Source organism: Benincasa hispida, chromosome 9 (genome assembly GCF_027475165.1).
Source record: "Benincasa hispida cultivar pf3 chromosome 9, pf3_genome.v1.1, whole genome shotgun sequence".
Lineage (NCBI taxonomy): Eukaryota > Viridiplantae > Streptophyta > Magnoliopsida > Cucurbitales > Cucurbitaceae > Benincasa > Benincasa hispida.
In genome coordinates this window covers 2,626,579-2,647,848 of record NC_143486.1, presented here as the reverse complement: position 1 = coordinate 2,647,848, position 21,270 = coordinate 2,626,579, and the positions used below count along the sequence as shown (strand labels likewise).

The 21,270-nt window shown below is 29.2% G+C and overlaps 2 protein-coding genes across 3 annotated transcripts; one reads left to right on the top strand and one right to left on the bottom strand.

The window, feature by feature from the left end:
* Positions 1 to 9,213: 9,213 nt before the first annotated feature.
* LOC120086225 (protein indeterminate-domain 7-like) lies at positions 9,214 to 13,573 on the top strand. Its single transcript, XM_039042770.2, has 4 exons — positions 9,214 to 10,064; positions 10,314 to 10,713; positions 11,570 to 12,051; positions 12,867 to 13,573. The coding sequence occupies exons 1-4, from the start codon at positions 9,848 to 9,850 to the stop codon at positions 13,334 to 13,336; spliced, it is 1,569 nt and encodes a 522-aa protein (XP_038898698.1). The 5' UTR covers positions 9,214 to 9,847; the 3' UTR covers positions 13,337 to 13,573.
* Positions 13,574 to 16,755: 3,182 nt separating this feature from the next.
* LOC120087330 (uncharacterized) lies at positions 16,756 to 21,270 on the bottom strand. 2 transcript variants are annotated; one of them, XM_039044313.2, is made up of 4 exons: positions 21,142 to 21,270; positions 20,970 to 21,054; positions 19,873 to 19,992; positions 16,756 to 17,197 (listed from the first exon to the last, which is right to left on the bottom strand). In XM_039044313.2, exon 4 carries the CDS (start codon positions 17,174 to 17,176, stop codon positions 16,976 to 16,978), a length of 201 nt encoding a protein of 66 aa, XP_038900241.2. In that variant the 5' UTR covers positions 17,177 to 17,197; positions 19,873 to 19,992; positions 20,970 to 21,054; positions 21,142 to 21,270; the 3' UTR covers positions 16,756 to 16,975. The 2 variants fall into 2 exon arrangements, with proteins under 2 accessions (XP_038900241.2, XP_038900243.2); XM_039044315.2 differs by lacking the exons at positions 20,970 to 21,054; positions 21,142 to 21,270 and adding an exon at positions 20,722 to 20,863.

Genomic DNA, 21,270 nt, shown 5'->3' with positions numbered 1-21,270 from the left:
AGTTAATATGAATGCATCTTAACTAAAATAAATGGTTTAAATACTACTTTGATCTTTGTACTTTTGGTTTTTGTTCATTTTGGTCTCTCTACTTTCAACTTTAGTTCGTTTTAGTCTTTATACTTTAAAAATATTCATTTTGGTCCTTGTATTTTCAATTTTGGTTCATATTGGTTCTTAAATTTTTTTTAAAAATGGCCCTTTTTATCCTTTAAAAACGAAAATAAAATGACCAAAATTACAACTTTTTAAAAATATAAGGATCAAAATGAACTAAAGTTAACAATGCAAAAATGAACAATTCTAAAATATAGGGATCAAAATAAACCAAAACTAATGAACAATTTAAGAATATAACTATTACAATAAACTAAAACAAAAAAGTATAAGGAGTAAAGCAGTATTTAATTTTTATTTTTTTAAAAAATCAGTTTTAAACTAATGAGACTAACTTATACGCAAACCATGTTTTAATTGATTTATAAATTATTCCAAATTCTTGACTCTTTTTTTTTTTTTTTTTTTTCATGAAACACAAATTTGATGAAATATGAGTGACATATGCCTAAAAAATACACTATAGATCTCAAATTATCTCACATCTATTTCTAATGTTGCTCTCAAAAAAAAAAAAGAAAAAAAAAAAGATATTTATTTCTAATGGTATGAATGAAATGTTATTTATGAAAATGCCCCTTCTTACTTTTCTGCAAAAATTTCTCAACCCATGTCTCACGTTTTAATTCCCATCTCCTCTTCAGGTTCACATTACATTACTATCTTTACTAAACAGTCAATCATGCAATCCTATAATTTAGATCCGTTTTATAACTATTTTGTGTTTTTATTTTTTTTATTTATGCACATTTCTTATAATGATTTACATATTTCTTAAATATAATAATTGAATTCTTAGCTAAATTTCAAAAACAAAAACAACTTCTTCAAAACTAATTTTTTTAGTTCTCAAAATTTGGCTTGGTTTTTTAAACCACAATTGTAAGATAAATAACAAATGAAGAAATTTGGGATGGAAGTAGTATCCATGAACTTAATTTTCAAAAACAAAAATAAAAAACAAAATGATTACCGAATATAACTTTAGTGATACGTATATAAACAAAACCCTTAAATAAGTAAATAATATCTAATTGGTTTCTCAATTTTCACTTGTTTAGTTGTCTCATAACTTTAAAATGTGTCTAATATGTTTCTAAACACTAAAAATATCTAATAGATCATTATGTTTTCAATTTTTTTGTCCAACAGACAATACTTTTAAATTATAAAATCAATTGATATATTAGATATAAAATAATCCTAAACTTTTAATTTTTCATATATTATATATGAGAATCTTAAATAATATTGAATATGTCGCCAGTATAATAGATATAAAATTAAAAATTTAGAATCTATTTAACACGAAATTGAAAGGTTATAATTAAACTTAGATAGATAATTTTTTTTAAAAAAATGATGAATTTATATAATGCAAAATTGAAAGTTCTTAGGGGAAAAAAAGTAGAAGTAGATTGTAAATTCAAAAGTTGGAAGTAAACTCGTAATTTAATTTAATTAAAAATGTTTATATTTTTGTTGGGAATCTTTAGATTTATATTGAACAATCATTCAGTGTGGGACCCTAAACTTCTCTTATGCCTTCTCGTGAAGCCTCAGTGCCTGTGATTCAGATTTTTATCATTAGCCTCTCTCTCTCTTCTAGTCACTTCCCATCCAAATCAGGGCGAGCTGTTTTATTCTCACCCGAGGTAAAACTTTTCTTCAATAACCTCCAATCAAATCATTCCATTTTTTATTTAATTTTAATAAATTAAAGGCGGGTTAAAAAAAAAAAAAAAAGAGTCAACCTATTTATAAACATAACAAAATGTCATTATTTATATGTGATAGACCGCGATAGAATTCTATCACTACTTCTATCACTCGGTCAATGAATGGATAATAAAAGTTGTAATAGAAGTCTATCGTAGTTTATTATTGATAGATAAAAGACATTTTGCTATGTTAAGAGTGTGTTTGAGATACATTTTCAAGTAATTAACTTAAAAAAACAAGTTATCTTGGAAGAAATTTGAGTATTAGGAAACCGTTTAAAATAGCTTTTAAGCGCACTTTAATAAGAGTCCATTTAGATTGACTGTTTTTCAAAAAAATCATTTTTATTTAAATACTTTTGACAAAAACCAATTAAAATACACTTGAATAACTATTTTGACTGATTGTCAAACACTCCACTTTCTTCAAAAATGACATAATTAAATGTATTCCAATCACCTCCTTTTTATCAAAAGTGTTGAGTTTTTTGAAAAATATTTTTTTCCAAATCAATCCAAACGGACCCTAAAACAATTATCCATAGATTAATATTTAATCTTTTTCCTAGTTGGAAGTAGAAGTTTCAAAAACTTTTGGTTAATTCAAATATACTATAAAGACTCTCATAAACTTTTTAATTATGTTTCGATTTTACTAGTAGATCTTAAAAAGTCTCAATTTTTGGAAGTTTGAAATTGTTTCAAAATACCTTGTTCTTTCTGAAAAAAAAAATTGATAAAAAATTGAGGTTATGATTTAAGTCTAAAGAGTGGAAGTCATATTTCAACTCTATAGAAGATTTAAAATGTTTAAATCATTTACAGGATGCTTCACAAGATTAACATCTAAACTAAGTAGAAATTTGAGATTGTTTAAAAGAAACCTTGTAAGAGTCTTATTATTGTTATAATTATTATTTTATGAATGATGGAAAATTTTGGCATGACAAGTTATGTCCAAACACATATTTTAAACTATGATGAAGATTTTGTTAGTGTCATTTACAAAATCATTTACATTAGATAGAATTGACGACGTTAATTTACAAAAATGATATTGCAAATTGTGTTACGTGCCTTTCAATTTTTACACATCCAATTATTTCATTACACCCAACATTTTTTTTAAACCAATTTTTTCTAGAATCATTCCTAATTTTAATTAATCTATTTTAGTTGTTGAACAATAACGAAGAAGATAACTATTCTAGCTTTTCTTATAATTTCAATATAGATTATTTAACACATTACAAAAAAAATGACCTTTTGCCGACGCCACAAATCGTCAAGATAGCCTTAAAAAGCATCGGCAAAAAGTAATGTCGATGCTTTTCAAATGTCGGAAAAAACTATTGGGATATGTCCGTCGGGATATCTTATCTCGATAGTTTTTTCGTTGGCATCGACATAGACTGTCTATGTCGACGCCTTTTAAGTTCATGGGTTTGTTGACGCCGAATGCATGGTGTCGGCATAGACCATCTACACCGACGCCATGCATATGTATCGGCAAGATGCTTTCTCGATACTTACTTTTGTATGCGTCGGGATATGATGTTTTTACAGATATTGAACTTTTGCCAACACTTTAGATATAGCGTCGGGATGGATGATGTTTGCTTATGTCTATGTAGCATCAACATTGACTTTATTTTTAAAACTATATATCTTTTTAAAATAGTATATTTCTCTTAGCTTCAATTGTAGCTAAATATGTTGATAGTTTGTATGAAGCAAAATGTTTGAAAATAAAAAACAACCAAACTTCATTTAAATAGTTATAGATATTCTTACAACTTATATTGTTCTAAAATAAAATAGACATATATGAACTAAAAATAACAAAAATATGAATCTTTATTTTAAAAAAAACACTTAAGTTTAAGAAACAAAACATTGACATAAAAACATTTCAATCATGTTCGGCTACGAAGTCATGGATGTAATATTGATCCAATAGATAAACAAATGATACAAATTTTAGATTATAATTAAAATATCTAAATTTAAACTTTTTTCTCCACTCATATATATTTATATAAACACATTCTTTAACTCAAATTTCTCAATACATATTCAAAACAACAAGAACAATACATACATCATTAATTCACAATCCTCAATTCAACGTTCAAAACAGTAAGAATCATACATATGAAATGCTTGTAATAAAATACGATAGGCTAGAGTCAATAGGTTGTTTGAAAGAGATTTTTATTGGGTAGATGAATACTAGATAACAAAAGAACATAATCAATCATCAAAATTAACTATTATTTTTTAAAATACATTTCTAAGACTAAAATAATAATTATCTAAAAGTTATAGGTACTTTGAAAGTCAAGTAGGGTGTTCAAAAAATTGATGATCCAAAAAAATCAATCAACCTAAATCAACCCTTTCGATTTGGGTTGGGTTATGAACTCTTTTGGGTTGGATTGGGTTCAAATAAATGAAAATTTTATGAGTAAGGTTAGTTCATGGGTCACCTAAAATAACCTAAACCAACCCGAACTTATTATTAACTTTAAAATGTATATATATATATATATATATATATATATTGTTTATGTACAATTAGATATACTATATTTATTTTAGTTTTCTTTAATTTTATAAGTTTTTTGGATAATTTATTCTTCAACAACTCTTAAAAATATATATATATTTTTTTTACACTTTGAAAAAAGATTATACATTATATAAATTGAACTCGAGTTGTTAATCTTGATTCATATATGAAAATAGTTAAAATGTTAATATTTTACTTCCTTTTTATAAAAAAAAAATTAAATAAATGACCCGAGTAACCCGAATCAACCCAACCCAAATGTTTCATGGTTGGATTGGGTTGGGTTCATTTTTTAATGATGGTTATTTGGGTTGAAGAAATTACAACCCGAACAATTGGGTTGGATCTAAAAAGTCCGTCGACTCAATTCAGCCTAATCCAACTTATGTGATGAGATATAGTTTTATATATATATTATCTCATTTCCAAAATTCACATATGCCTTTTAATTTATCTAAAGAAAAAAAATTACTATATGGTTGCAAGGCCACAATCGCAAGTAGTTCACGGGACCTAAAAATAAGAGCCAAACCAAGAATCCTATAAATGTTGTACTTCTTAGGGTACACCCTCACATTATTCCTTTAAATTCATTTTTAAGTATTATAATTTCATGCATTGTTCAGCTTTTTAGGTTTCTCAAATGCCCATTAATAAATTTTAATTCAAGAATAAAACACAACAGAGACAAATGTTTTTTATATTAAATAAATTTATGTGTTTCATAAATAATAATAATAATAATAATGTTAATTAATTGTTATACCTTGGTTTGGGAATCACTGCATGTTTCTATAACATGCAAGTTTTAGATTCATAACAAAATATGTTTATGAATTATTTATTTATATCTTCACTAGACAAAAGAGTTTTGAGTCAAACATGGTCTTCTAACAAAATATTTTGAAATCTTAATTAATTTTTGAGGTTTAAAGTATTGTTTGATTGTTAGATTTTAAAATGTTACACTTATGATCTCTTAATTTTGAGTTTGATTTCAATTTAGTCCTTCAATTTTAAGGTGTTACAATTTTATCCTTGAAATTTTTGTTTTCTTTCAAGTTGGTCCCTAAGTTTTAAGATTTATACTTTTAATTTCGATTTTTCACTAAACACCCTCTTTTAGCAATTGCCGTCAATTATTTATTAATTAATTTTTGAACTAAAACTTTAAATTTAAATTTATTAGGGATAGAAAATAGTAAAATTGAATTAATTATAAATATTTAATTCTTTTAAAAAAATTAATGGACATTTAACTCGACCGAAAGTGAGTATTTATTGAAAAATCAAAATTAAAAATGTAAATCTTAAAATCTAGTGACCAAATTAAAACAAAATTCAAATTTCGACGAAAAAATTTGTAATACTTTAAAGCTTAAAGACTAAAGTGTAACGTTTTAAAACCTAGAAACCAAATAGATACTATACCAAAAATTGAGGAATGAAAAGGTATCTTTTTGTTTGATATTAATATTTAGAATAATTGACGGATCATAAAGTTATTTTAAGAAAGAATAAAATTAGGAGGTCTAAAATTATATGTGAATATAATTATTGTTGAAAGCTTATAATAAGTTAAAATGAAATTGGAATTTATATATAGGTGCTGTAGAATGGGGTCAATTTCGGCTGGCCTTCTGTTAAGGGGTCACAAAATTGGCCAAACTTTTTGACATAAGAGTCAACTAATTGCATCTTTTTTTCTGCCTTGGAGATCGTAAAACTCAAGTCATAATCTTTGATTAATTAAGCTCTAATAATACCTAGTGATGTCACATTAATCTAATAAATTAGGGTTTTAATATTTAATCATATTTTTTCCTTTCTAATCAACTCCTTGTACTTGAATAAAGTCACCCTAACCCAAAAGAGCCCACTTTTACAATTCACATCAAGCTCTCGTTGGGTAAATTTTAGATTTATCAAATTTTCATCTAGGGTGCCATTAAAATGGAGATTATAATTGTTAGGGATAGGTTTAGACTAAAGTGTATTATCAACTTTACTTGAGTCTGTAGATTATCAGATCAATGAGATGATGATATTCAAGTCAACAAAACAATCTCGAGGACCTAAATGGGTCTGGAGAAAAAGAGAGGTTGTGCTCGACCTCGACCAAGAAGGAGGTCAAGATTCTCCTTTCAAGGAACGGGCTATTGTCAAAGTGTTCCCAACACTTTAAGGTATGAAAAAGAGGAGAAAAGCTTAAATGACCTGCTCGACCTCAACCTTGGTTGAGTCTCCCCATTTGATGAATGAGGCATATAAAATACCTGTTCCATTCCATTTGTTTCGAGGATAAGCCTAACATGACTTGGATGTCCTAGGTCAGAAATTTTCTATAAATACATTATTATAACTTCAAAAGAAGTAAGTTTATTTTTGTATTCCTAAAGGTTCTTGCTACAATTTAAAGTCTCTTACTGATGTAGATATCAAAAGTGTTTGTGGTGAGTAACACATCAATGTTCAGATTCTTCTTATCTTATAGATGATCGTTTGGATTAATGATTAAAAGAAACATATCAAATAGAACTTTAACTAACTACAAGAAAAAGAATAATAGGCAGAAATAACACATACTTTTGTAAAGAAAAATTGAACTTGGGACACTTCGAAGCTAGCAAAGTAGCTTTATATTACACGACTTCCAATTGTAGCCACCTATATATATATATTTGATAATCATTAAAAGATTCATTATTATCCTTAATTAACTAAAAAAAAATGAAAAAATAAAATTGTGAATGATTTGCATTACAATATGACACTTTATTTGATAATGGATTGCACTAAATTGCCTTGCTGTATAGCAAACAAAATAAGATGTGACAAAAAAATTATGGAAAAAGAAAGATGATAGTAAGTTAGAAAAATAATGAGAAGAAGGAAAAGAAAAGTAACAATAATAATGAATCAATGAATCAATGATATTTGGGCTCAATTGCATGCAAACATAATAATGATGATGAGTTTGATTCTTTAGAGGGTATGAAAATAATAAATGCATAATATTCAAACTATATTGATACTGTCTTCTTCAAATGTATGGGTTTTCCTTTGCTTTTTTTCTTCTTTTCTGTTTACTTTAGGGGAAGAGAGAAAGGAAAGGTGATAGTGATTAAACATTAAGGGTAACCAGGAAAATTTGTCCACCTTTTTATCATATTCAAATAGAGGAAAAAGAGAAATTTTAGGAAAGAAAATAAAAACCCTAATAATTTTAACTAGTGAATAGGAAGAATGTCAAATTATTTATAGAAATAGCAAAAAATACTGGTAGATATTGATCGACTTCTATCAACGTCTACCAATGATATACTTTCATATGTTTCTATCTATCTATCTATCATGATAGCCTTCTATCAGCATCTATAAAAGAATATTAAAATTTTGCTATTTTGTGTAACTAATTTCATTTATTTTTCTATTTTTGAAAATCCTCTTTTTACTATTCACTAAAATTAACAAACTTTCTATTTGTTCAATTTGATTATTGAATTTTGATATGTATTATACTTATTATTATTATTACTACTTTTTACAATTTGTGGAATTTTACGGTTACAGTTTATAATTGTCAGTAATAGTTTATTATTGACAATTGATTATTGTCGTTAAAAGGGTAATTGTAACATCTTTTCGAAATTGTTATTGATATTGATACGTTGATGTGCGATACAATGATTAAAAAAAAATCTCTATCACGAACGTTAGTTGTGATAGTTTTTAAATATCATTGAATTATAGTTTTGTTGTAGTGGGAGGAATCAAACCTATATATATGATAGTTAGCCAACATGAACACATCTCAAAGATTAAGGCATTACCTACTCATTTCCTCCAATGAGATGTTTAAATGTGATCAGTTGAAGTATGCTCATTTTGACTATGTTTGTTTCGCTTTTGGTACAACAATGTAAAAGTAGAAAAGTTAAAAAAGTTAAAAAGAAAAAGAAACACAAATGTGAAAGTAAAAAATTTGACGAAATGAGTAGATTTTAGAAAGAGAGAGAAAAAAAAAGTAGAAATTAGAAATCAACACAAAGATTTAGGTGACTTACTAACAGTTTGTTAGCAAAGTCCACGGGTAAAAGAAGAGAACAATTTTTTTATTAGAGAAAATATTATATAATAAAAATTACAAAAGCATCAGTAGGATTAGCAAGACCTGTATTTGGTCTTCGAAGTGTCAAAACAATAGATTCAATATGCATTCCAACCAGTATAATTCCCTTAATCTTTGAGGTAACGTGTTCATAGGCATTACAATTCTTTTAGGAGGATTTTCAAAAATATATAAATAAGGGAAACTATTTACACAAAATAGAGACTCTTATAAAGGTTAATAGAGGCTGATAAAAGTTTAACAGTGTTTATCGATGATAGAAATTGATAGAAGTCTATCATTAATACTATATATAATAGAAACTGATACAAGTCTAGAAGTCTATCAATATATTTTTTTACCATTTCTGTAAAGTTGGACATTTCTTTTATCAGTGAAAATTTTTCATTTTTCAAAGATCATATTGCATTACAATAATTATCTTCTAATTAATTGACAATTTTTCATATATAATATACGTTTTCATTTTTTTTTATCTTTTCGGATATAATAATAACATGTGAGAGTATGAATTCAAATATTTAACATTTTTAAATAAAGAATATACTTTAACCAATTGAACTATAGTCACGTATGAAACACGAGAAAAAAATAACACAAATAATAAATTTCACAAATAATAATAATAAAAAAAATGAATACCAAAAGGAAAAGACAGAAAGTGCAACGTCAGAATTAGCCGTAGGGTTCCTGATGGCTTTTTATTTATTTTTTATTTTTTTAAAGAGTTTATCTTTTGGAGCTGTGTTTTTGTGATTACATTCCACAGAGAGCTTCTTCAATTCTCATCCATATCTCTCTCTCTTCCTTCTTTTTCTCTCTCTAGAATTTCAAGAACTGGGTTTTGTATTTTTGGATTCTTTTTTTTTTTTTTGCTTCCTAGCAAGATTTTAAATTTTCTTTTGTATATGTTTAATCATATCAAAAAAAATTTTTAAAAAAAGTTGAGTCTTTGAATTCTCTCTCTCTCTCTCTCTTAAACAGCAGGCTGCTTGTTTCTTTTGAGCTTTCAAAAAAACTAAAAGTTGTCTCTTTGGTTGGAGCCAAATCAAAGATTGAATGCAGTAAAGAACATATATATGTTATAATCTTCAAAAAAAAAAAAAAAATTCTTCTTTTTTTTCTTATTTTGTCTTGAATTAGATCTTGGAAACTTTTGTTAATTACTCAAAATACAACAATTGTTTCTTATTCTTCGTCGTCGTCGTCTTTGTTAGATCTGTTTTTTGTTGTCTCATGAAACCAATATAAGAGGGGTTTCTTTCTTTTCTTTTCTTTTTTGTTTCTGAATTTTATGAAATTAAGATGATGATGAAAGGTAATTTTTTGTCTGAACAACAACAACAACAAATTGTAGTGATGGATGAAAATTTGTCGAATTTGACTTCTGCATCTGGTGAAGCTACTGCTAGTGTTTCTTCTGCCAATAAAACTGAATTCCCCAATCAATATTTTGCTCCTCAAAGCCAACCACCACCTCCTCCTCCTCCTAAGAAGAAGCGCAACCTTCCTGGAAATCCCGGTAAGCTCTGATACCACTCCTTCATCAACCTTCACTAACCCGATCAACAATTACAGTACTCCTCCTTCATCATAATTAGGTCCATGAATTACAGTACATCTAGGTTATGTGTTACAGTATTGTACTACTCCTTCATTATATTAAGTCGATGAATTACTTTTTTTTTTTTTTTTTTTTTTCTATTTACGGATTGAATTGAAATTGAGGGGGTGGAATTTGGATTGAATTATTGTAATTTGTTTCTGTTAGACCCAGATGCGGAAGTGATAGCGTTATCGCCGAAGACGTTGATGGCGACGAATAGATTCGTGTGTGAGATATGCAACAAAGGGTTTCAAAGAGATCAGAATCTTCAACTGCACAGAAGAGGGCATAATTTACCATGGAAATTAAAGCAAAGAACAAACAAAGAGATAATAAAGAAGAAGGTATATGTATGTCCAGAAGTGAGTTGTGTACACCATGATCCATCAAGAGCACTTGGTGACTTAACAGGAATAAAGAAGCACTTCTGCAGAAAGCACGGTGAAAAGAAGTGGAAATGCGATAAGTGCTCTAAGAAATATGCAGTTCAATCTGATTGGAAAGCTCACTCCAAGATCTGTGGCACAAAGGAGTACAGATGTGACTGTGGAACTCTTTTTTCAAGGTTTTTTTTTTTTTTTTTTTTTAAATTTTATTTTTCATTTATAATGTTCTTTTTTCTTAATTTAATTAATTAATCAATTCTTCCTCCATTATTATGGTATAATTGTTCTGAATTAATTTGCATTTATGATCGTGAATATCTTGGTTTTCTGAAATCTGCATTTTAATTTCGGAATCTGTAATTTTGTCTTGTCTTTTTCAGAAGTTAATTATTAATTTGCATTCCCTTAATTAAATATAGAGCTTTTTTATTTTTTCCTTTTTCTTTTTCAACCTTTATCAAAATGAGGAGAAAACATTTTTGGGCCTATTTTTATTTGGATGTTATGTCATGCATTTAATCTTTGAATTTTCAAAATGTTATTATTTTAATTTTAAAATTTGAATTTCATTTCAATTTGGTCATTACGTTTTAATATTTACACATTTTTAATCTCAAATTATAAGCTCGAATGATCAAATTGTAACATTTTAATTTTTTTTTTCTATGTGCTTTTTTGTTATTCTAATAAAATTGGGGTTGAGATATATATGATGAGGGTACTAAAGAATCTGTCACCTAGTTGAGATATTCTGATGTACCACTGACCCACATTACCTGTCGTATCATTCTCTAAAAGGAAAGTTTAACATTTTAGAATCTAGAGACTAAATTGAAATCAAATTTAAAAATTAAAAACTAACGTGTAATATATGAACGTTAAGGACATGCCAGAGAAGTATTTTTAGGAAAATAAAAATTGGAAGTGTTTTTTGTTTACAGCTCTTCTAAATTTGTCTTTGTACTATTAGATATATCTTTGGCTTTTGTGTGTATGTTTTTTTCTTCTCAACTCTTTTTTGTCTCTCTCATGCAGAAGAGATAGTTTCATTACACATAGAGCCTTTTGTGATGCATTAGCAGATGAAAGTGCAAGATCAGCCATGGCATTAAACCCTCTTCTCTCTTCTTACAACAGTAACAACAATAACAATTCACAAGAATTCCTTAATAATAATAATTTCGCTCTGAAACGAGACTTCAACAATAACAACAACAACAATTTGAGAGCGGAGATTCCACCATGGCTACAACCATCAGATCTCCGAGCGGAAATCCTGATGGGGAGTGGCCACGAGGAGCATAATCATGAAACCCTAAACCCTAACCCTAACCCGAGTGGACACGGGTGCGGGCCCACAAGTGGTCTTCCTCCTCCGGCATATCAATCTTGTTCTCCTCATATCTCAGCCACTGCACTGCTGCAGAAGGCAGCTCAGATGGGTGCGACCATGAGTAGTACCACTACCACGAGTGGCTCTATGCCAAGGCCCCACAAGCTTCTTCACGTGTCTACAGGTTCACATTCTAATTTCTTTCTTTTTATTGTTTTCACTCTTTCCATATTTTATGAATTTTTTCGTCAATTTAATCTTTTATTCATATTCATTACACGCATGTTTAGTTATCTACTTACTCATTTAATTAAAATATTAATTCGGTAGAAAATGAATGTTATTTTAGGAGATTTATTCCAATATTATAATATTACTAGACTCACAAGCTTAAATTGATTAGTTATGGTAAATTTATTATCTTATTTATATTCTCTTTACTTTCGATAGTTTTGAAAAAATTATCATAAAATTCTCGATATTGATAAGAGGAAATAATATAATAGGACTGAAGAAACTAGACCTAAAAGCTTAAATTGATATATAGGTTATTTTAGTTTACAATGTTATTCATATTATCAACACTTTTCTCTTTATGTATATATATATATATATATATATATATATATATATATATATATATATTTTAAATTAACCTTATAAAATTTTTATGTTTTTTTAATTCACTTTATACTTCTTTTTCATGTTGAGAACCAAATAAAACTAAAAACAAAAAAGTTTTGTTTGTTAACTAATTGAGAGACAATATTATAAAACTTTCACACAAAAACATAAATTGATAGGTTAGGTTAAATTTGACATTTTTAGTATTTTCATTTATTTTTTGTTGGTGAAACTTTTGACATGAAAGTTGATATATAGCACATAATTATTCAAATTGAGCTATATATGATAAGTTTGTCAAATTGGGATGAATTTGAAGTTATATAAATAAAATAATATATAATGTGGGGTTTGGTTTGGCATTGTAATTAACAGGTAATTATGGAGAGATGGGATTATGGTCACGTGAAGTTGAGATGGGTAGAGGAGGGGGGGCTGTGAGTTGTAGTAGTAGTAGTTGTACTGATTATGGGAATAAAGCTGCTAATGCTAATGCTTCTGCTTCTGCTTCTGCATCAACCACTTTTCTTCATGATATGATCAATTCCCTCTCTTCCCCTTCTCCTTCTCATCCTTTCCTCCAACATAATTCCTCCTTCAACGACACCGCCAACGCCGCCGCCGCTTTCTCCGCTATGCATCATCACACCGCCCCCGTCCCCGCCACTACTGCCCCATCCGCTGTCGGTTCGGGCAGTCGAAGCGACGGTTTAACCAGAGATTTCTTGGGACTTCGCCCTCTTTCTCATGGAGATATTCTAAGCCTTACTGGTTTTGGAAATTGCATTGTTCCTAATAATTCCTCCAATCTTCAGACTCAAATCCAGAAGCCATGGCAGGGTTAGATTCGTAAATTACCTTTTTTTTTTTTTTGCCTTATGTAAGTTTTTCTCAAAGAAATGGGGAAAATATGTATTAATTGATCTCATTATAAGAGATGAAGAACATTTTTAATTTTCTCATGTTGTCTTTTTTTTTCTTTTTTTCTTTTTTTTTACGTAAAATACTTTATGGAATGTACTTCAACATTTTGTAAGCTAATTATTATGAATTTTCTTTTATATGAGAATAATATTTTAATATATGATCTTCATCTTATAAGCTGATTGTATAGATATGTTACGAACCATTTTTTTAAGGTGGTAATATTGGATATATTTTAATTAGATCGATAGGGTTGTTAATTTCAGAATATTTTGTTTAATTTAGAATTATAGCCTGCTAATTTTCTCATTTTTTGAGTTTTGAAAATTAATTTTGAATTCTTAATTGAAAAGGTTGTAATTTTAAATAGAGTTTAAAATTGTTTTCTGAAAAGTAGAATATGAAGCAAAAGGTTTACGATCAAGAAAATAGGCAAACGCTTAAAACTAGAAAATTAGATTAAAAAATGGTTGTCAAATAAAAATTTGAATTATAACGAGATCAATTGGGTTAAACTCTTTTTAAGTTTTTTGTTTTCTTAATTAAACATTTGAATTTTTAGTCAAATTTCAAAACAGAATAAATTATCACAACTTCGTTTTTTATGTTTTAAAACACTCAAAAAAATAATACAACAACAAAAAAAGAAATCAATAAGGGGTAGTAACGGTTTATATATAAGTTTAACTTTGAAAAATAAAAAACCATATATTTATCGATTGGGACCTTAATATTTCACGTACAATCTTTTTTTATTATTGATATCGTTCTCATCTCGTATGTTCATTTTCGTGTTATCGAGATGGTAAAGAATATTGACTCAAACCTACATGTTGCTAATTTCTTTGGATAAAAATGTATATATATATATATATATATATATAGATCATCTTCTTATTCAAGTTATATATCATCTTTCTCAAATTAAACCTAAGAAACAAAACCCTTATCATAGGATTATATATAATGTAACCTTTAAGAGATTTTGATGGAAAGAAAAAAAGAAATATGAGCAAATTTATTGGCATTGAGATAAAAGAGATATAGAAGAAGACATTTCAACGACTAAATGAGAGAAAGAATGCAAAGAATACCAAATATAATCACCCACATGGAAAATGCGTAAATAAATGATAATTATACTTTAGTAATTTCTTCATGAAGTGGGATTAAATTTATTGATTACTATTTAATTAATTGATTTTTGTTTTACATTTTCAATCATTGAAAAATGTTATGGTCTCTCCTTGTTTGTCCTCGTTCATGTGTAGGGTCATTATTTTTTATTTTCTATTTTGTTTTTTTTTAAACTATTTCTAATTATAATCAATAATACATTTTTGGTTTTATTTGTAGCATGTGAAATATTTGCTTTCATTTTCATTTCAAAAGATTTTGGAAAATGTGAAATATATATATAACTTACCTACCTTGAACAATATAACATAAAAATGATTGAAGTCTATTAAAAGATAAATAAAATGTCAATGAAGGGTACTTACGTTACATTTATTTAACTTATGTTTTCTATATCACATTTATTTATTGTTTCATTTGTAAACTTTTTTATTTTGTTCTATTATTTTAACACTATATAGATGTATGCGGTTGCCTCGGGGTAAAGTGTGAAGACCTTCGTATCCTCTAGATCTTCGATTCGATCCCTCTAGGTTGTTCAAAAATTATTTGATCACTATTTCTCGTAATATTCACATCATGGTGGGTTCTCTTAGCGTTTTCAATCAAAAATAGTTTTAATATTTCATTGATATATTAAAATAAAAAAAGAAGAAAAAGAAAGATAGATAGAGGTTCCTTATATTTGAATTAATGTTCTTTGAATTAATGTTATTGATCAACATGATATATTAACATGCCATGTATATGCCCATGAGAGAGAGAGAGAGATTGTTTTACAATGAAGAAAATAACCTCATAAGGATTGCTTAATAATAAAGTAAATAAAGATGTGAAATATAAGTCTATTTACTTATGGTTTAATTTGACATTGTAATTTAAAAAAAAAAAAAAAAAATCTGTCTTTAGCAAATTAGTAATAATGTACAATTTACACCATTTTGCACCCTCTTCTTCTATTATATTACCATCCACATCATCACATCTCTCTCTCACCCAATCTTTTTTTTTTAAAAAAAATAATATTTATATTTTTTTACCAGTTAAAATCATATATTCTTGGAAGATTGAATCCTCTACATTCACATTTTTTTAACTCTAAAAAATCTCAAGAAATTGGAGGCTCAATCCTCTAACCCATCGTTGAGGTATGTAATATATATATATATACCAAGCAAATTTCAAGGTAGTCATCTAAGAATTTTAGATGAAAAAGGAATTAAAAGCCCTTCTTCTTAGTATGTGTATTTACATTTGCATGGTCAATAATTTTAAAAAATATTTGACATTTTGAAAGGGAAAAAGGTGGCATTTTTCTCCTCTATACTAATAGAATTTTGCATTTATGAAAATATCACTGTAGTCTATAGTGACTTTTTTTATTATATACTATTTCTATTCACATGCCTCTCTGAATTCACATGTCTGTCTCCATCTCTCTCTGACCTTGAAAACAATCTCTCTCTCTCTCTCTCTGACCTTGAAAACAATGCCCTTTCTCTCTCATCCTTAAAAAGTAATTGATAGAAGGGGGGGGAAAAAAAAGAAAAAGAAAAAAGAAATGATGATGATGAAATAGAGGGACAGATGGTGGGATAATGGGCTGGGCTGGGCTGAGATGGCCCAACAATTGCACAGTTCCCAAACCCAAATGTTCTTGTCCTTACTTGTCTTGGTGCTTTGTCTGCTCCTCTTTTTCTTTTTTGTCTCCCAGGTTTTTTAATTTCAATATTTCCCCAACAAATATATAAATGCATAAAAGCTGAATTGGGTTTGTTTTGTTTTCTTTGTTTTCTAGTTTCTAGTTTTCTTTATGGTACACAAACACAATCCTCCAAAAACTAGTTGACTTCAATCATTCTTCCCCACCTTTGCCTTTATGTTAATCATTTTGCCTTTTCTCTTTGATTCTTCAAATTCCTCATCTGGGAGAAAAGGAAACCCGATTGCCAATTCAAAGTTTCAAACCAAGAAATACAATCCTTCTCATCATTTTCTTTAAACTTTTTCTTTTCTCAGCATCCAAACAACACCATAAAACACAAAACAGACATTCCCTTCTGATAAAGAAAAATGAATCACATGTCTCAACCTTGTACCCCCTCCTTCCTAACGACATTATTAAAATTGTCAATGAAATGCAGAAACAATGACGTTAAAAAACATTCCATGTATAATAGTGCGATGGAACCGTACGACAATGTGACAAAAAATTCCATCCGGTAAGATAAAATAAATCTGGCCAGTTCATATTATTTCAGCACCATGGCTTTGGCTGAAGCCTCCAGGATTGGGGGTTTATACATTAGATCTTTCCCTACCAAAATTACAAAAGAGGGTGTAAAAAATTAAAAAGACAAAAAGACAAAATGTCCCAAAAACATAATTGGTATTTGTTGTTTGTTAGAGTGAGAAGGTGCAGTTCATTTCGGAGAGTGTTTATTAGAATCCTCCTGGTCTTGTTTTGATCCTGCCAAAGCTGCAGTTGCTGCTGCTGTCATGGCAGCTGTGGCTGCACCTAACTTTGCACCACCAGCAGCTTTCATTGCACCAGCAATTTTAGCAAACGCTGCAATTCCTCCAACAAGTACAGCTCGCAACGCAACAGTTGGTTTTACTGCCATGTTTTTTGGTTTTGGGTTTATCTGCAGTTTGAACAGTTGAAATCCTTAGGGATAATTAAACATTATGAAGTGATAGAAAATGGGTATCTAATACTGCTAGAGTACATGGTACTACTCTTGGAATTCAGATGGCGTGTTTCTGAGTCTGACAGAAGTGTGTAAATCAATTAATATTCTGCAACAATTATAATTATTCTTATGTAGAAAATCTCTCACCGATTAGGGGTGAGCATGATAGACCGACCGACCGAACCGAAGATGTCAGTCGAAAAAGATGAAGGGCTCAGTCGGTGTCGGTTTGAGAAAAATCCAAATTGATAATTTTTTTTAAAAAAGAAATCAAAGAATAAAACCAACCGACGGCCAATTTATACTCTTCGACAGTCGAGATCGGTTTGAACATTTACTAAATCGACTATAGTCGATTCGATGACAGTTTGGTCGGAAAACCTACTCCGACTAACCACTGCACACCCCTCCCCCAATTAATATAATGTTCAACAACAAACAAGAACAAACGATATCAAATCTGTCTCAACAATTTTTTTCATTAGAAAACTTTACTTTCATTCAGAAGTATACACATGCACACATAAAACAAAATCTGTTTCAACAAATAACTAGAAATCTTTATATATTTTGCCACAGTTTTTATAACTACGGTATTGAATATTGATGCCCCATGTATGCTCATGAGTCATGACCCATGTCCTAACTTTCATTGAGGATCTTCCCATCCCAAGCCCACTCCTAGGAGCAAAAAATGAGCCTACCATTTGTTTTTTTTTTTAATTCTAATAAGTTTATTTATTTTGTTATCTTTTTTTTTTTTTTTAGTGTTTTCAAAATCCTAGCCAAGTGTTGAAAACTTATCCAAAAAATAGTTAGCTACGAATGAAGTGTTTAGATTAATCCAACTAACAAAGAGAAATCTTAAATAGTTCTACTAATTACAATTTCAAATTTAATTTAATTCAAATTTTCAACTTAATTAAATCAAATTAAAATTCAATTTCTGAAATTGAATTTCCTAATTTGAAATTGATTTAATTACAAATTTGGTCCTTGAACAACTAAGGTTGTGATTAACAGGCTCCATAATTTAGAAAACAAACAAGTCAAGTTTTGGGGAAAAAAAGTTTTTAGAAACTTGTTTTTGTTTTTTTGTATTTAGCTATGAATCACGTGTTTCTTTAGAAAATACGAACACATCTGTATAGAACTATGAGAAGACAAGTACAATTTTTAAATAACCAAATGGTAATCACACGTACCTTAGTTATTAAATTTTGGTTAAACTACAGATTTGAACGAGGTTGTGATTAACTAGCTCTGGAATTTTAAAGTCTCTTTTAGGTACCCAAATACTCGATGTTATGTCTAACAAGTCCTTTAAGAGATCTATTTGACTTATAGTTGTAAATACTGAGATTTATTAGATACTAAATGAAAGTCTGATGGCTTGCAATACACTTGAAAGTATCATTTGTTTTTTGGTATGGTTTTTTAAAATCAAGCTTATGAACATCATTTCCACCTATTTGTTTCTTTGTTTTGTTATATACTTCTCCAAAGTGTTTTCAAAATCCATTCCAAGCATAGCTCAATGGATAAGTCATAAGACACCAATTAACATCTTAATGGTCGACGGTCTGACCTTCCACTCCCACAATTGTTCAGGAAAAAAAAGTTGTGTTCATTTTTGGAATACGGTTAAGAATTCAAATGTTTACTTAGGAAGAATGAAAATTATTTTAAAGAAATAGTGAGAGAATAAACACTGTTTGAAAACCAAAAATCAAATTATTACTAAATGGGGTCTTACTTATAAGATGCCTTTTAAAATCCAAAGACCTATTGGACACAAATTTAAAAGTTTAGAGACGTGACAGACACTACATAAAGTTTTAGGATTTATTAGAAACACCATTAGAACTCAAGGGTACAATTGTGTAACCTATAAAACAGATCCCGTTCAAGTAATCTATTCAAGATAAAGTAGTAATTTAGAAACACCATTGAAAATTTAGAAATCTATTCGATACTATGAATAAAGTAGTAATTTAACCTTAATCACCTAGGGCTTGAATCCCCGGACAGTTGAAAGTATCTCCAAAGTTCCAAACATCTCAAAACTAAACCATTGACAATACTAGTATACCTGGCGAAGCCCTCATCTAACTAAGTGATACTAGTTTAGGAGTTCAAATACCAATTCTAGTAACATTGGCAATCACATTGGCAATCACATTTTCAAGCGCTCCAATTCTGATCTAATTGCCCTCCTGAACATGTCATTATGATAAGACCACCAGAAAGTCTTTCATTCTCTAATAGTGCAATGAGAATGTTGTTTATTCTCTAAATCATGCCCTAAAATATTGACAAGTCATACCATAGTGAGACACATCCAGTACGTAACAAGAATGCCTAAATCAGTATGCTTCCACTTGTGTTGAGTCCTTGACAATTTAACTGTTAATTTCACTATATATCTAACTATTGATTGACCCTTTTCATAGATTAAAATGCAAGTTAACAAGATTAAATAAGTCATTAGTTTCTTCATTCTCAACAACCATCCACTGATCCACATCAACAATAAGTATTTGCTAATAAAACACAGAAAGAAAAAATATAGCTTTCATAGTCCAGTCTCAAAAGAAAGAGGAGGAGGGGGAGGGAGAAGAAAGTACCAAATAGAAGAACTGTTCCGTTTCTGTCAAATACTTAGCTTACAGCAGCTGGTCTCCCAAAAAATAGACTTCAGAAGACTTTTGCACACAGTATATTCCCTCAAGTTGGAAGCCAGCCCTCTAGGGAAACGGTGAGATTATGAAATTAACACTTGAAAAAAAGCAAATCTGCTCTAAATATTATAGAAACGAACCCCAAATTTTCAATTAGGAACAAACATCTTAAGAATTGAAAGCCTGAAATTCCTTATCTTATCTAAGCCATTAGGTGTAAATTTCGCAGAAGGAAAACAGGGAGAGAACGGAGAAGAATTCAAGAAATAATTCCATCATTCGTTTCCACATAGAAGCCACAAAATAAAGGGTGGAAGACCAATGTTAGAACTACAAAGTACCCTAATCAAACATTATGTCAACTAGCACTTACGGCCGCGTTTTCACATGGTCGAAAAGTCTGTAATCAAACAAAAAGCAGAGAAGGAACAGAAATGAAGAAGTGTTCTCCCACGAAATCCACAAGGAGAGTGCATAAAATGAACACAGGGTGTTAAATATATAGCTACAGGATTAAATCTAGCCCATCAGTTCAAGGTCTCAGATTTGTGGTGAGTCTTCAAACCTCTATAATGTAATTTTTTCTCCGATTAATATATATTTTCTTCCAGGAAGATTTTCTCCCCAATTAATATAGATTTCTTTCACTAAGATTTCCACACATTTTCAAACCTAGAAATGGAAGGATCGAAGGGTAATCATTCAAAATCAATTTAATATTCTGTTTAAAATATCATAACATAAATGATTTTAACCCCTTCAAAATCACTCCACCCTAAATTAATAATAACTCACTTCAATGTTTCCAGTCTCGAAGATGCTTTCCAAGATTTTGATTCCCATTTTTCTAATCCGCAATCCATATATCCGTATTCAGCACGACAATCATGAGAATTTGACAAGAAACCCGAATAAAGAATGCGGCGACAGACAAAACAGAACAGCTAAAAAGGGCTATAGCTACCAGCTAAGTTGAAATTTGGAAAGAGAAATCACTCAGTTGATAACAAATTAAGATCTGAAAAATGGGGAAACATATTTACCAATGCTACGTTAATCCGCGGGAGCGAAGAAGATGGATTGAAATCAAGATCAGAACGCGAGCAAGTAGAAACAAAGAAAGAAAATCTGGGATTGGAAAGAAAAACAGAAAACAGGGATCAGAAAGGGAATGATAATAAGAAGAGAGAAATGGAGAAGATTTGAGTGAGAAACCTGAGCCTGAGGTGAGAACCTGGGGAAGACCGATTACAACGGGCAGGGAAGGTTTTTTTATTTTTTATTTTTTATTTCTCTAATTATAAAAGAATATCCTTCAAAGTTGGGAGAAATAGCCCTAGAAAT